The sequence below is a fragment of the Macaca fascicularis genome, chromosome 19 (assembly GCF_037993035.2).
Source record: "Macaca fascicularis isolate 582-1 chromosome 19, T2T-MFA8v1.1".
NCBI classification, from domain to species: Eukaryota; Metazoa; Chordata; class Mammalia; order Primates; family Cercopithecidae; genus Macaca; species Macaca fascicularis.
In genome coordinates, this window is record NC_088393.1 from 41,987,821 (window position 1) to 42,002,500 (window position 14,680).

Here is a 14,680-nt window from a genome sequence, read left to right on the forward strand (position 1 = left end):
CCTAACTACCACGAGTAACAATTCACTGCATATATATATATAAATGAATGTGTGTACATGTGCACATGTGTTACATATTTCATGACTCAAGCCTTTATATTTCTCACAAAGACTTACACTCCCTCAAGGGTAGAGATGGCAGTTTTGGAACAATGAATACTTCTAATAAATGTTGGCAGAGCTGCCCTCAATGGTCCAATTCTCCTTAGAGAGAGATATATATATATCAGACATATAAAGGGGATGAGACTTTTTCAATGTCTTATTCCCTGTTCCATCCCCCAACCCGCCAAATGACAAACTGTCATAAACAGGGAAATTGGAAACAAGTTATGCACGTCTTTTTCTTTTCTCTTCTAGATTGTTTCTTCCATCTCTCATTATTTTAAAATATGCTTGAGATGGATTTATAGTATTAATAAGAGGAAAGTTGTTGCTGACATTTTACCTAAATGCATGTTAACCACCAGGTCTCTCCTCTCTATTATTCTCAGGTACAGTGTAAGGCTCTAAACTGGGTCAATCTTTAATATAATTCTTTGGATGATAAGTGATTACCTGCCATAAAAAGATTTCACAGGGACAATTTTGTTTCTCGTTAGTATAAATTCTCAGATACTAAGACATTTCTCTAGCCAAAAGATTTCCCTCAATAGTTACATTCAAAAGGAAAGGTATGTCACCACTATGAGTTCACTAAAGGCGAACACACTTGTAAAAGTCCTTCCTGTATCTTTTAAACTCTGGTATGAATCTTTCGATGGTGAGTGAACGATGAACTGTGGCTGAAGGTCTTTCCACATTCATTGCACTCAAAGGGTTTCTCTCCAGTATGAGTTCTCATGTGCTGAGTTAAAGCAAAGTTGTCACAGAAGGCTTTCTCACATTCTTTGCATTCAAAGGGTTTTTCTCCAGTGTGGATCCTCTTATGCCGAACAAAATTTGCAGGTTGGGTAAAAGCCTTCCCACATTCTCTACAAACATAGGGTTTCTCTCCAGTGTGAATCCTCATGTGTCGAGTGAAGGAAGAGCTATAGTAAAAGGCTTTTGCACATTCTTTGCACTCCAAGGGTTTTTGTCCACTGTGGGTCCTGTTGTGTCGAATAAAAACAGAATGGTGTGTAAAGGCCTTTCCACATTTACTGCACTCATAAGGCTTCTCACCAGTGTGAATCCTCATGTGTTGAATTAAGGAAGAGCTGTCACAAAAGGCCTTCCCACATTCTTTGCACTCAAAGGGCTTCTCTCCGGTATGGGTCCTCTTATGTCGGATGAAAGTGGAGCGATGAGTAAAGGCCTTTCCACATTCACTGCACTCATAGGGTTTCTCTCCAGTGTGAATCCTCATGTGCTGAGTGAAGGATGAGTTGAGGCAAAAGGCTTTTCCACATTCTTTACATAAAAATGGTTTTTCTCCCGTGTGGGTCATATTGTGCTGGATAAATGTGGAGCGGTGTGTGAAGGCCTTTCCACATTTACTGCACTCATAGAGTTTCTTTCCAGTATGAATCCTCATGTGTTGAGCAAATGAGGAACTGTAGTAAAAAGCTTTCCCACATTCTTTGCATAAAAAGGGTTTTTCTCGAGTGTGAGTCATATTATGCTGGATAAAAGAAGAGCGGTGGGTGAATGCTTTGCCACATTCTTTGCACTCATAGGGCTTATCTCCGGTGTGAATACGCTGGTGCTCTGTGAGGTGAAACCTGCGTTTGAAGGCTTTCCCACACTCAATACACTTATATGGCTTTTCCCCAGTATGAAGCCTCATATGTCGAATGACATCAGCCATATAACGACAGGCTTTCCCACACTCATTGCACTCATAGGGCTTCACTCCAGCATGAATCTGTTGATGCCGAACAAGGGCCCACTTCTTGCTAAAGCCTTTCCCACATTCCATGCATGTGTAAGGGTTATTCCTTGCATCAATTATGGGGTCTTTTTCTGGTCGTTGAGAGTCATGTTCATGGACAGCATCTTGTGGAGTGACTCGTTCCTGTAAAACCCTTAAGCCCAGACTATCATCTGGCTCCAAATCGTCATGTTTATAGCTCAACTTCCCAGGGCATATCTCTTTGTGCGGGTTTGTTCCTGGCCTCAAGTTCCCTTCCTGAATTTCTATTAGCTTTTCCTCATCTCTAGCTTGCCCAAACCTGGAATCTCTTGAGGATCTCTGTGCCAGAAATTCCTGGAAAGAGAATTCCTCAGAGAAGGCCAGCTGAGAAACAGTAGGCTCTGTAGTCTTGGGTTTTGCTTTTTCACCTGAAGGAAATCCAATATAAAAAAAACATTAGTGATGTCAACATAGAACAAACAAAATCACTATTTTAGCAGAAGAATGAAGGTGACAACAGTGTCTCTGATGTCTACTGCATTTTTTTTTTTTTTTTGAGTCTCGTTCTGTCGCTCAGGCTCGAGTGCCGTGGCACGATCTTGGCTCACTGCAAGCTCTGCCTCACGGGTTCACACCATTCTCCTGCCTCAGCCTCCAGAGTAGCTGGGACTACAGGCGCCTGCCACCACACCCAGCTAATTTTTTTATTTGTAGTAGAGACGGGGTTTCACCATGTTAGCCAGGATGGTCTCGATCTCCTGACCTTGTGATCCGCCCACCTTGGCCTCCCAAAGTGCTGGGATTACAGGCGTAAGCCACCACACCTGGCCGCCTACTGCATTTTTACATCTCTCAAAACCAGGCTTGCAAATTCTTTCTTAATTCTTGGACTCTTGAGATCTTTAAAAGGAAACCCAAAGGAAAAGCAAGGGCAGAGGACAGAGAATCTGGAATGGAGACAGCTCCTCACTCTCCCAAATGAGGGAGATTGGGCAGACTAATAATTACAATGTGTGTGATGAATGTGCTCTGACAGAGGCAGTCTCATGGCACTATGGCAATGCAGGGAAGGTATACTTAACATGGCCCAGAAGAGAGACAGAGAGGGATCAGAGGATGTCTTGGATCACAGCACCAAGAAAAGGTGCTATGTGAGCTTTCTTTAAAAAGAGGAGTAGGAGTTCCCAGACAGAGGAATTAGGAGGGAAACTTTGGCAGATGAAAACAGAATGTACAAGGGTTGAAAGTCTTGAGAGAATGCTGATTGCTGAATAATGTAAATGGAATGAGATGATGGAGATGAGGATGGAAAGGCAGGCAGAGACAGAGAAGAAACATATTCTCAGGATCCTTGCCTGTAAAAGTGAGGAGGGTGAGAAGCATCTGGATGAACATAATGAGTCCACAATGTCTGAGTAAAGACTAAGTGAACATACACAAAATAGGTAAGATCTACATGAAGAAAATTATAAAACTTAATGCACTAAAGATCTATATGAAAAGAGATTAATCAATATAAAGTTGTCACTTCTCCCTAAATTCACTTCTAAATTCAGTACAACATCAGATAAAATCTCAATAGGGTTTTTCATAGATATTGACAAGCTGACTGTGGATAGAGACCAGTCAGCTAATACAGAGACTAGGATAACTCTGAAGAATAAAGCAGGGGACTTATCCTATGAGGAATTAGTATTATGATGAAACTATATGCATTCAGGCAGTGTGGTTAGGCATAGATATAAGACAAACGGTGAAAGGGAAAAATGAAATGGAGAACTCAGAAATGTATATATGTAACTTTGATATATGATAGAAGCAGCAGAGAAGGCCATTGGGAAAAGGAGGAACCATTCAATAAATGGATTTAGAACAATTATTTGCCACATGGAGAAAAATGAAATAATATTCCTACCTCATACCACATACAGAATTACCTCCAGAGTGATTAAGATCCAACTGTCAGAAGCTAAACATTAAACACAAAATAAAAATGAGTATCTTTTGAGAAAGATTTCTAGAACAAGATATAAAAGCATTAATCATAAATGAAAAATTTGACTACAGTAAATATAATAAACAAAAAAGCAAACAAACAAAAAAGGTAACGTTAGTATCAGATAGCAAAGACCTAAGAAAATGAGACAAAGAGGGGCATCACAAGATAAAGAGAAGACCATGGCACTAGGAAGACAAAATCATCTTAAATCTGTATGCACCAAACACCAGAGCCTCAAAATACATGAACCAAAAACTGAGTTGAAAGGGGAAATAAACTCACAATTATGGTTGGGAACTTCACTCCACCCCAAAATGAAAAATGAACATATTATGCACTGATATTCCACAGAAGATATACATTGACCAATCAACATGTGTTCAACTTTCTTGGTAATGGGGGAAAAACAAATTAGGACCACAATGAGATGCCCCATTTTATACTCACTAGGTTGAAAAAACTAAAGGACCTGACAGCATCAACTATTGAAGAGTATGGTGTTCTATGAAATCGTTCAGATACGGCAAGGGAAGTGAAATGGGTATAACCATTTTAGGAAACAACAGAGCATTATCTAGTAAAATTCTTCTTTTGCTTATCTTATAATCCAGAAATGCCAGTCCAAGGAACTTTACTAAGAGAAACTCCTATAGATGTGTCTGAGGTCACATATATGAATTTATGGCAGCATTGTTTATGAGAACAAAAAACAATAAGCAAACATTTTTAAGCTCTCCCTGAAAATGAATACATTGTGTTATATTCATGCAACTGACTATAGCAGGAAAAAAATGAGTGAACTACAGCTATATGCATCATGAATGTTAGTAACTTACTGTTGAGTAAGAGTGAAAACCCTAGAAGACAATATAAACCACAATACACTTTTTATAATGTTCAAAAAAAGCAAAATACACACACACAAGAATACAATGTAACAACCTTTTATTTTTTTAGAAGGTTTATCAGTTTTAAATGGCATTATAAAAAGATATATAGATATGTTAAATTTATTTTTCTGACTTTTATTGTGATAAAATATAAAATTCACCATTTTGAGATGAAACAATCTTAAAAAGTAATGGGAAGACAAAGATAAAGTGGGCAAATATTTTAAATCACTCAAATTACCAAAACTGACAAGCAAAATCAGAATATCTGAATAGCCTATATTTATGGAAAAAACCTGAATCTTCCTACAGAATAAGCAATGGAATAACAAATCTTAAATTGGCCATGTATGCAAGGGAGGCAGCACAGGAATGGGAAAGGAAAGAAACACATCAACAGATGCAGGAAGCAGGTAATGTTCTTGTACTTGGCGAAAGTTTGTAGGTGTTCATTGCGATCTTTTTAAAGGAGGATGAATAAATAATAAAATGCAATGAAAGAAAATAAAACAAAAAACCAGGACACGCATTGACTAATGACCACAATGTGTCATAAATCACTATTTATCATTTTTCTAATTCTGCACACCTAGGGACAATTATGAAAGTCAGAGGGGGGTCCAGGTGTGGTAGCTCATGCCTGTAATCCCAGCACTTTGGAAGGCCAAGACAGGCGGATCACTGAAGGTCAGGAGTTCGAGACCAGCCTGGCCAACATGGTAAACCTCTTGTAAGAAGAGACACTAGAGAGCTTCCACTGTGTGTGAAGGCACTGAGGGAAGGCCATGTGAGCACAAAGTGAGAAGACAGCTGTCTGCAAGCTGGGAAGACAAACCTTATCAGAACTCAACCATGCTGGTACCTTGCCCTTAGACTTGCGGCCTCTAAACCTGAGAGAAAATACATTTCTGCTATATAAGCCATGCAGTCTATAGTATTTTATTACAGCAGCCAGAGCAGACTAACATACTTTTCTAAGACTCACTTTCCTCATCTGAAAAACTGGGATGTTCTGTTCCTGCCTACAAGCTGTTAGGAGAAAAAGCATATAAAACATTTGTTTGTGGCTGGGTGTGGGGGCTCACACCTGTAATCCCAGTGCTTTGGGAGGCTGAGGCAGGAAGATCACTTGAGGCCAGGAATTACCAGCCTGGCCAACATAGCAAAACCCCATCTCTACTAAAAATACAAAAAAATCAGCCAAGTGTGGTGGTGTATGCCTGTAATCGCAATTAGGAGGCTGAGGCACAAGAATCACTTGAACCCAAGAGGCAGAGGCTGCAATGAGCTGAGATTGTGCCACTGCACACTAGCCTAGGCGACAGAGTGAGACCCTGTCTGAAAAAAAAACAAAAACCAAACCAAAGTTCATTTGCGTGACAAAGGGTAAATGTTTGGTAAACTGTAGACCACTGTCTATTATCATTATTATAGTTGAATTTAGCAATCAGGATGGCAACAGTGACCTGGGTAAGAACATATTAAGTGCTGTGGTGCTGAGCAACACCACTACCAGGCATCAAGGAATAAAGGGAAAGACACCAACTGCTCAGGCGTATGTGGAACAATGAAGGCTCTCATACATGGCTGGTGGAAATGTGAAATGGTGAGTTACTCTGAAACTGGTGGTTTCGATTAAAGCTAATCTATGCCCACACTTGATCTGGCCAGTCCACTTGTATGTATATTCCCCACAGAAATATGAGTTTATATCCAACAAAAAATAAAATCAAGAATATTCGTAAGAGTAGTCTTCATAATATTCCAAAAATGGAGACCAAATCAAATGTCCATCAATAGGAAAATGGGTCTATGTAGTCTATTCATTCAATGATGGTAATGAACTAACTCCAACGATATGCAACCACATGAATGAATCTGAGTCATAAAGATTATCGAAAGAAGTCAGGACAGAGTATATACTGGAAGGTTCTACGTATATGCCTTCAAAACTAATGTATGGTGATAGAGTGTAAACACTGGCTACTTTTGTAGAAGGGGATACTGACAAAGAATGAGCACAAGGAGCCTGTTAAGTGCTGAAAACACTGTATTTCTTGAACTGTGAGGTGGTTTCTCTGACTTGTACATATATAAAATTTTAAAGAAATGAAACTTTATGATTTGTACACTTATTATGTATAAATTGCACCTCAGTACAAACATAAGGGAAAAAATAAAGGAAGGTCTTGTGTAGATGTCTCTTCAAAGAATGAGAAGACTCCTCCAACAAGCTTGGCTATTCAGGTGAAATAGAGTCAGCAATATTTAGATGCTGCTGGAGACGTAAGAGCATTAAAAAAAAAAGTTTCCCCCAGGTATCAGAAACATCATCATTTTTTTAAATGTTGAGTACAGCGGGGATGACAATATAGAAGAGGCAGGAAATAAGTGAAGAAGCATGTTCCCTGATGCAGCAGAGAGATTCATGTATGGCTTCTCATGATCCCCAAGTCATGGTGTTCACACCCTTTTGTAGTCCCCCTTTAGAATATTGGCAGGACCTCAATTTGCTTCTAAAGAATAGAATATGGCAAAGATGATGGAATGTGCATGATAAAATATATGTAATTTTATAAGACTGAAGCATCAGTTTTGCTGGAGTCTCACATAGTGGCTTGATTTGAAGAAGTGAGCTGACTGTGATGAGCTATGAGCTGCCTATGACAGTCCTGAGAGGACCTGGCTAAGCTGTGCCCGGACTCCCAATCCATAGGTGGGAGATAATAAATGAGTGATGTTTCCAGCTGCAGGGTTTGTGGTAATATTGTTACATATGAATAGCAGTAGATGGCTAATACACCTGAGAAGGCAGAAAGTGTAATCTAGATTATGCTGGAGAAATTAGCCATGGCTAGGATGAGAACTCTTCCACGGAAGTGAGAAGGAAGTTGCAGGATGAGTCAGATGCACGTGACTCAGTAAGTGTCAAAAAACAAGAAAATCAAGTGTGTAGGCTTTATTCATAAAGTAGGTCAGATGCTCTGACATCAGTGGCAAGGGAGGCGGTGATACATGGAATATGTGAGTGGATGCAGATATAACACACAGGGCTGACCAGAGGCACAGAGCACATGTGGGGAAAACAGTGAGGAATATGGCAGCATTATGCAGGCAAGAGATAATCACTTGGCCTAGAGTACTAATGCTGGAGCTGATGGAACTGGTGAAGGTGAGGGATTCAGGAGACATGGATGATGTAAAGCGGTCAAGATTCGGGGATGGCTGGATATTGGGTATGAGGGAGATGGAGGTATTGAGGGGTTGTCCACGTTTGTTTTTAGCCTTCTCCACTCACTGAAAGGGGCATTAGCTGAAAATGGGGAGATCATGAGGTCCTTTTGAAGCATGATGAGTGTGAGGTGTCTCTGAGACATTCAAGTGAAGATGTGGAACTGGGGAGAGGGGTGAAAGCTGGCTGAGCAGGCAAGAAGGACATTAGAGGGGCGAGATGGTGAATCTGCAGTGTCACAAATCCAGCTGCTTGATGGCTCCAGCTCCCTTTGGCAGCCCAGATGTGGGACTGACAAAGGCAATCATCACCTTGAGGTTTTAGAAGACAGGAGGGCCAGAAAACAATAGGGCTAGGGAGTGCTTCTGGGTATCTGATACACAAATGAAAGGATGGATGGATGGATGGATCAATAAATGACGGGCTGGAGAAGGTGAAAAATGGTGGGATGCAGAGTGTAGTTTGAAATAGTAATCTGCAGGAAAAGAAAGGACTGTCTTCTGAATGCAGAAGAACGTCCGAGCTATCACTATTCCTTATGACTAACACTACATGAATATTACTAACAGGTAACTTCTGTTGAGCCACTCTGGGTCAGGCAGTGTGTTAGGCAGTTTCCTGTTATGCAGTCACATTCCCAAACAACCCAGTCATGCAGAAACTATCATCACTATCTTTCAAATGTAGGCTAAGTTTATCAGATAAGTGTATGTTCACTATACCCATGGGCTCTTCTCCTTGGGCATAAAAAAGCTAAACCACATTTCCCAGCCTGATAAAACGTGTATCCTAATACCTAGTTCTTGTCAATGAAATGTGAATGGAAGTGATGTGTGTGTGCAAGTGGAAGTGACTACTGCCCACCTCTCCCATTCCTCTTGGCCAGGGCAACCTTAAAGCTGCATATTGACAACAGAATGCATGTGATCCCTAAATAAATACAGGTACACGGCTTTCCCGCTGACCCACACTGGACTATGGCATGGATGAAAAAACTAAACTAAACTAAATCTGTTGAGTCGCCAGGATTTTGGAGTTTATTTTTCAGAGAAGGTAAATAACTCAGCCTAACTTATATACCAAAGGCACAGTGACATCACACAACTTCTCCAGAGTCATGAGGCTAGTGAGTGGCAAATCATTAAAGCCTAGAATCTGTCTCCTACTGAGCATATTCCAACCTGAATAAAGGTGAAGAGTGTGTGATGGAGTGGGAAGATGGGGAACCATGGGGTCAAGGGCTCCATGACCACTCAAGACCACAAAATAGCTGCCCATGGCATTTCAGACACAGTGATGCCTGGGTGGTCTGCAAGCTGCCCTGATACTCGCTGCCAGACTCTCAAAGTCACCAACCTGCACAAGTGCTTTGGGAGAGGCCTCTCTTCACTGTCCACAGGTCCTGTCCATGTTCCAGTAGGTAGATCAGCTCTGGTTTGGGAACAGGATGCCCTGTGCATGGAGAAACAACTGGAGTATGGTATATAGGTAAAGACAAAAAGAAAAGTCTGAGGTGGAAAGGAGTATATACATTTAACATACTGCAACGAAACCCCAGAAGGGGCCCTCCCCCGCCTCACCAAAACTATTTCCTAATTAACCTAAGCTAGTAGGATTCAACCACCCTGTGCATCAAAACTACCTAGCAACACCCAGTTCCAAAAACAGAATAAATTAAAACAACTCTCTGAGCAGAAGGACTGAGCACTGGTAGTTTTTAAAGCTCCCCAGGTGATTTTGGTGCCCATGATGGTTGAAAAACACAGGACTAAATCGCCTGATGAATGGCATCTATTGATAGTTGTGTAAGGCAGGCCAGGGACTGAAGCTGAACATGGAGGCCTACTGCCCCACAAGGGTACTGGCCAGGGCCCTAGACTGAGGAGAGAAAGCAGATAGAGAACTGGGTTAGCATGGATTGGCATCGACCAAGCCAGGAGCCAGCAGCACCTCAGGGCTTCTCATCAGGTGAAGTAATAAATTATTTTCAGGGTGAAACTGGCAGGAGGTGGTCTTCTTCCACATGCAGCCACACACATTTTGCCAACTGGGAAGGCTAAAAGACAGAAGACTCTGGAGAGAAGTCAGTGACTGACGCACCAGGACCCAGAAGCATCAATTGGAAAATCTTGTCCTGGCATGCATCCAGCTGTCACTTAGCAAATGTTCACCATAGGATTATGCACACTTCCATGCCACATGCACACTCAGCAAATGTTCTGCCATATGCCTGGCACTGAGCTGGGTGATGAGCAGTGTTAAAGGGGAATCAGGCCTGCCTTCATCTCTGTTAAGGAATCAAGCACCCTGCTCCCACACGGATGCTGCTCATGTCGGTCCCTCCTCCTGGAATGCTGTTCCCCATACATCTCCTTTTCACAGCTAATCACAGTTGTCATAAAATAACACCGCGTTTACTTCATTAATGACTCATCCCTTGTGGGGACGCAGGGCTGGGAGAGCCCAGTGACGGTAACCATTTGAACATCTGAACGAAGCGAGACCTTGGGCCTCCATTAATTTCTACTCAGACCAACTTCTGGGCAAACTGGCTATTAGACGTTTAGGTGGCAAAGCATTTGGTATTTATTAATTTGTTAAATGTAGCAAACACATGTGGAAGTTATTTTGTTTCCAGCTCTATTCTAAGCACTTTATGGGTATTAGTTAACTTGCTGTGACAGGTTACTATAAAAATGGCAAAATCAAAACGGTATCAGGTCCCAGCAAGTTCCTGCTGCCTGCTCGAGGCTGGGAGTTTGAGGCTACTCTTTCTACTGAGGAAGAAATTCACCAACAGCTACCGGAGTGTTAAAGATTCAGCCCTAAGCCAACACTCAACATTCAAAAGGCAGGAAAGAGAAAAGAAACAAAGAACAGCTTTCTCAGATAGCATACACCCATGCCATTTGAGAATGTGTCTATGCCCCCTTTACATAATCATCTGTAGCAGCAGAGGAGCAAGGCACAGGCCTTAGGAAGTAAGGGTTACCTGTGCAGGTGCCAGGGGCCAAATAGACTTTTCAGCTGAGACTGTGTTGCTGAGAAAGATACCAGCAGCACTGATAACAAGCACCTTCTTAGTACCTGTGTCAATCACCCGCTGCTTGCAGAACTTCCCATTATCCACAGGTCCTGCTAACTGGGCTGTGAGGACATTTGACTCAACCAAGCTGGGCCAATTACCTTTTGTGGCAGTCTGGGATAAGCATATCAGACTGAGGCCAGCTGTGTTAGACAGCGGGATGAAAGTGTTGAGGAGGACTATGTTCCTTACACAACAATCTTTGACGGAGACGAAAGGAAACCCAGGAAGAGGAGGTCAGACCACAACGTGCGGAGGCTGCAGGGATCAGGGAAGGGTGTGTCCTGAGGCTTCCGGACCAGCCAGGCCTAGAAAGGGTGGATTCAAAGAGGCTGTGGGTCCCCGACATGGGAAGGTAATGAGGTCTTACCCAGTGAGACTAGAAGCCTGCAGGTCTCCAGCATCACCTCCTGGTACAGGGTCCTCTGGGCCAGGTCCAGGTGCCCCCATTCCTCTCCAGTGAAGGTCACAACCACGTCTTCAAATGATACTAATGCCTGGGAAGTCAAACAGAGGTGACAGGTGGCTGTGGAGCTATTAGGTGAAATTACAGCCCATTTCTTGGTTACTGGCAAAGGGTCCAGAGGCCCTGAATCACTGAGCAACTCCTGAGAAGCACTGAGCTCTGTGGAGGAAGATGGTGCCGCTGACAGAATACAAAGATGTGGGAGAGAAAAGCCTCCTAGGTTGGAAACCACTGGAAAATGATACAAGACAATGATAATCCCATATGACTGTGAAGAGCAGACAGTAACATCCTAGGACGTTAGAAGAATGGGGAAAAATAAGAATTCAAACAATAATCACAGCAGCAGTAGCTGAGCCTCACTGGTCTGCACCATTTGCCTGCACCCGAGGGCTTTACATGCTGTGTTCAAGCAACTAAATGTCTCCAGGTCTGGAATCAGGCTCCTGAAGTTTAGATCCAGCCTCTTGAACCAACCCATGCCAGATGTGTGACCTTGGAGAAGTCTCTTAATTTCTTGGAGCCCCAGTTTCCACATCAATACATTAATAGTTCCCACTTCAACAGACTGCTGTGAGAATTAATGAGAAAACATTCATAAAGCAAACATGGCAGTGCCCAGCATGTGTTACAATGTGTTTGTCAATTTCAGTAATCATCCTATAGCCCATGATGTAAATGCCATCATCATCTCCATTTCACAATCAGCAAATTGAGGCTCAGAGTCAAGTCACTCAGAGGTGTATGTCTAATAAGCAGAAGCAGGATTTGAAGCCACATCTCTCAGGTCCAGGATCTATGAGTGTGACCCCTGTACTCCTCCATCACCACAGTGAATCCACAGTGACAAGTGCTAAAAATATTTCCTATAATTTTTACAATGAAAACAATTTCAGCCACTCCTGAAAATACTTCCATAGATATGGAAGGAAGAGCAGAGCCTTTCTTTGCCTCATAGAAGAGGTACCTGAAGAGGTGCCAGCTGCCTAGGGCTTAGGAGGGCTCAAACAAGGTTTCCCTGCCTTCAGGCAGCTGGGGCTTGCAGACTCCCTGGAATATCCCACAATGAGCAGCAACCTGTTCTTTTTCTTCCGGAGCCACGATTAGCACATTTCCCTTAGGTACCAGGTAACACAAGTGGCCAAGGGCAATGCAGGCTGTGGCTCTAAGAACCTGGGCAGTTGCCTTAAGCACCTTGTCTGTCCTGGGTGAGAATGGGATGTTGGCACGATGATCATGAGATGATCACACAAGATACATGTCAGCAGGTGACAAGCCCTGGTGTCATTCTACGTCTCCTCATGCCTCTGCCTTTGTCCATACAGTTCCCCTTGCCAGAAAGGTTCCCCTAAGACCCCTTCATTCCAATGCCCACCTACTAGAGAGAGGCCTGCACCTTCCCCTTGCAAAGTGTACTTTAGCTGTCGCCCCAAGGGATCTCCAATTCACTGTGGGTGAAATATTGGTTAAAAATGTAAGCTTATGGCTGGGCATGTTGACTCATGCCAGTAAGTACTTTGAGAGGCCAAAGTGGGAGGATTGTTTGAGTTCAGGAGTTCGAGGCCAGCCTGGGCAACACAGTGAGCCCCTGTCTCCACAAAAAATTAAAAAATTAGCTGGGTGTGGTGGCACACACCGATAATCCTAGCTACTCAGGAGGCTTAGTGGGGAGGATTGCTAGTGAGCTGTGATGGGGCCACTGCACTCCAGCCTAAGCAACAGAGCTAGACCCTCTTTCAAAAAATAAATAAATAAATAAATAATGTAGGCCTTTGTGCTCGACATACTGGATTGTTTCTGTTACTTGTGACCTATGCAACCTTGGGTAGTTGATCTGAGTCTCCGGTTCCTCTTCTGTAAAGAAAGGAAAATGAAAGAATTTTACTCTGAGAAGAAGGGCATTAAAGATAATACGCAGAAACTGCCTCTCAGCACATTATCAGTGTGCTCAGTGAAGACCAGCTATTATTTGTTGCTGTTAGTATTTTTCCTATTTGCTCCGGTAGCACCCTAGGAGAGATCAATGCAGCACACATCCAGGAGAAGGCTTGCAGAGATCTGGGAACAATGTGACAGGGAAAATTGTCCAATGAGCTTGGCATGTGCAGGAGAGAAGAATGGGAGGGGAAGTGTCCTGGTGGACTGGGCAGTGACTCTGCAGCCATGGTGGGGTGTGGGGTGGGGTTGGGTTAGATTAAATCTAAGTAGGATGGGAGCCCCAGAGGGTAGAATCTCATTCATTAATCACTTATCGACTAAGTGGTACAGGCCCAGAACAGAACAGTTTTGGGGCTGGGGATGGAAAACAGAAGCTCACATTCCGGGGTTAGGGGACAGATCCTCAGCAATAAACAATCAAGATAAAGTCAGAAGACTCTAGAAAACAACACAAGAGTGAGAAGACCACAAAGACTGGGAGTGACTTTACATGATGAAACCAGGGAAGCTCTCTCTGAAGAGACCCTGGAACAAGGTTAGATTGAGGTTAGAGAACAGGCCAGGTGAGGAAAAATGAATAGACAACTCCTGAAGGTGATCAGAGTTATGAGGAGTAAACAGTGTGACATGCTGGAGAGTAACTTGGGGCCTGTTATGTGCTCACATTCCAAGAGACACACATTCACGTACACTGTCATTAATGAATATTGAACTGGATTTGCTTTTTAAATACAAGAGCATGTGTTAAACAGGAGCACGGATTCACTGCTGTTAGGCGTCATGCCAGATTCATTTGTAACAAACAAGGCATCCACAAAGACAAATCCAATGAGCTTCTTGCCTTCTAGCCTCCTGCCAAAAATGCTGCTCCCGCCTCACCTCTTGCCCTCGAGGCTCTCATTCCCTCTCCTAGCTTTTGGTAGGGCCAGACTTCCGCTGGAATGATTCCCTAAAACAACAGCAGGACCTGGGAAGTCCTTCTTCAAAGACGGCACCTAGAGTGATGCTCTCCGAGCACTGAAAGGGGACCACGTCACAAGCGTACCAGCTCCAGTTCCCTCCACAGAGAAAATTATTGAGATTCGCATTTTAGACCCGAGGGAATGGAGGCCGAGGGCAGCGAGGCGACAGCTCAAAGTTAGAGCCAGAAACAGGGACCTCTCCTTCCAACTCCTGTCCTGGATTCAGGACCCTAGGTAGGAAGTGATTACACCTGCCCTCTCACTTCACCCTCTC

General features: G+C 43.1%; 1 protein-coding gene across 4 annotated transcripts in view; it reads right to left on the minus strand.

The window, feature by feature from the left end:
- Positions 1 to 341: 341 nt before the first annotated feature.
- Positions 342 to 14,680, minus strand: part of ZNF599 (zinc finger protein 599) — a 14,855-nt gene continuing 516 nt past the window's right edge. Inside the window, exons 1-4 of one of the 4 annotated variants that reach the window (XM_065536436.2) lie at positions 14,324 to 14,680; positions 11,411 to 11,537; positions 9,312 to 9,407; positions 342 to 2,262 (exon numbers count right to left, since the gene is read on the minus strand). The exon at positions 14,324 to 14,680 is cut by the window's right edge and continues 516 nt beyond it. In XM_065536436.2, coding sequence (XP_065392508.1) covers positions 737 to 2,262; positions 9,312 to 9,407; positions 11,411 to 11,444 — 1,656 coding nt within the window. In that variant the 5' untranslated portion in view covers positions 11,445 to 11,537; positions 14,324 to 14,680 and the 3' untranslated portion in view covers positions 342 to 736. Of the gene's footprint in view, positions 2,263 to 9,311; positions 9,426 to 11,410; positions 11,538 to 14,323 lie in introns of all 4 variants that reach the window. The other 3 variants (XM_065536435.2, XM_005588792.5, XM_065536434.2) reach the window with 3 other exon arrangements.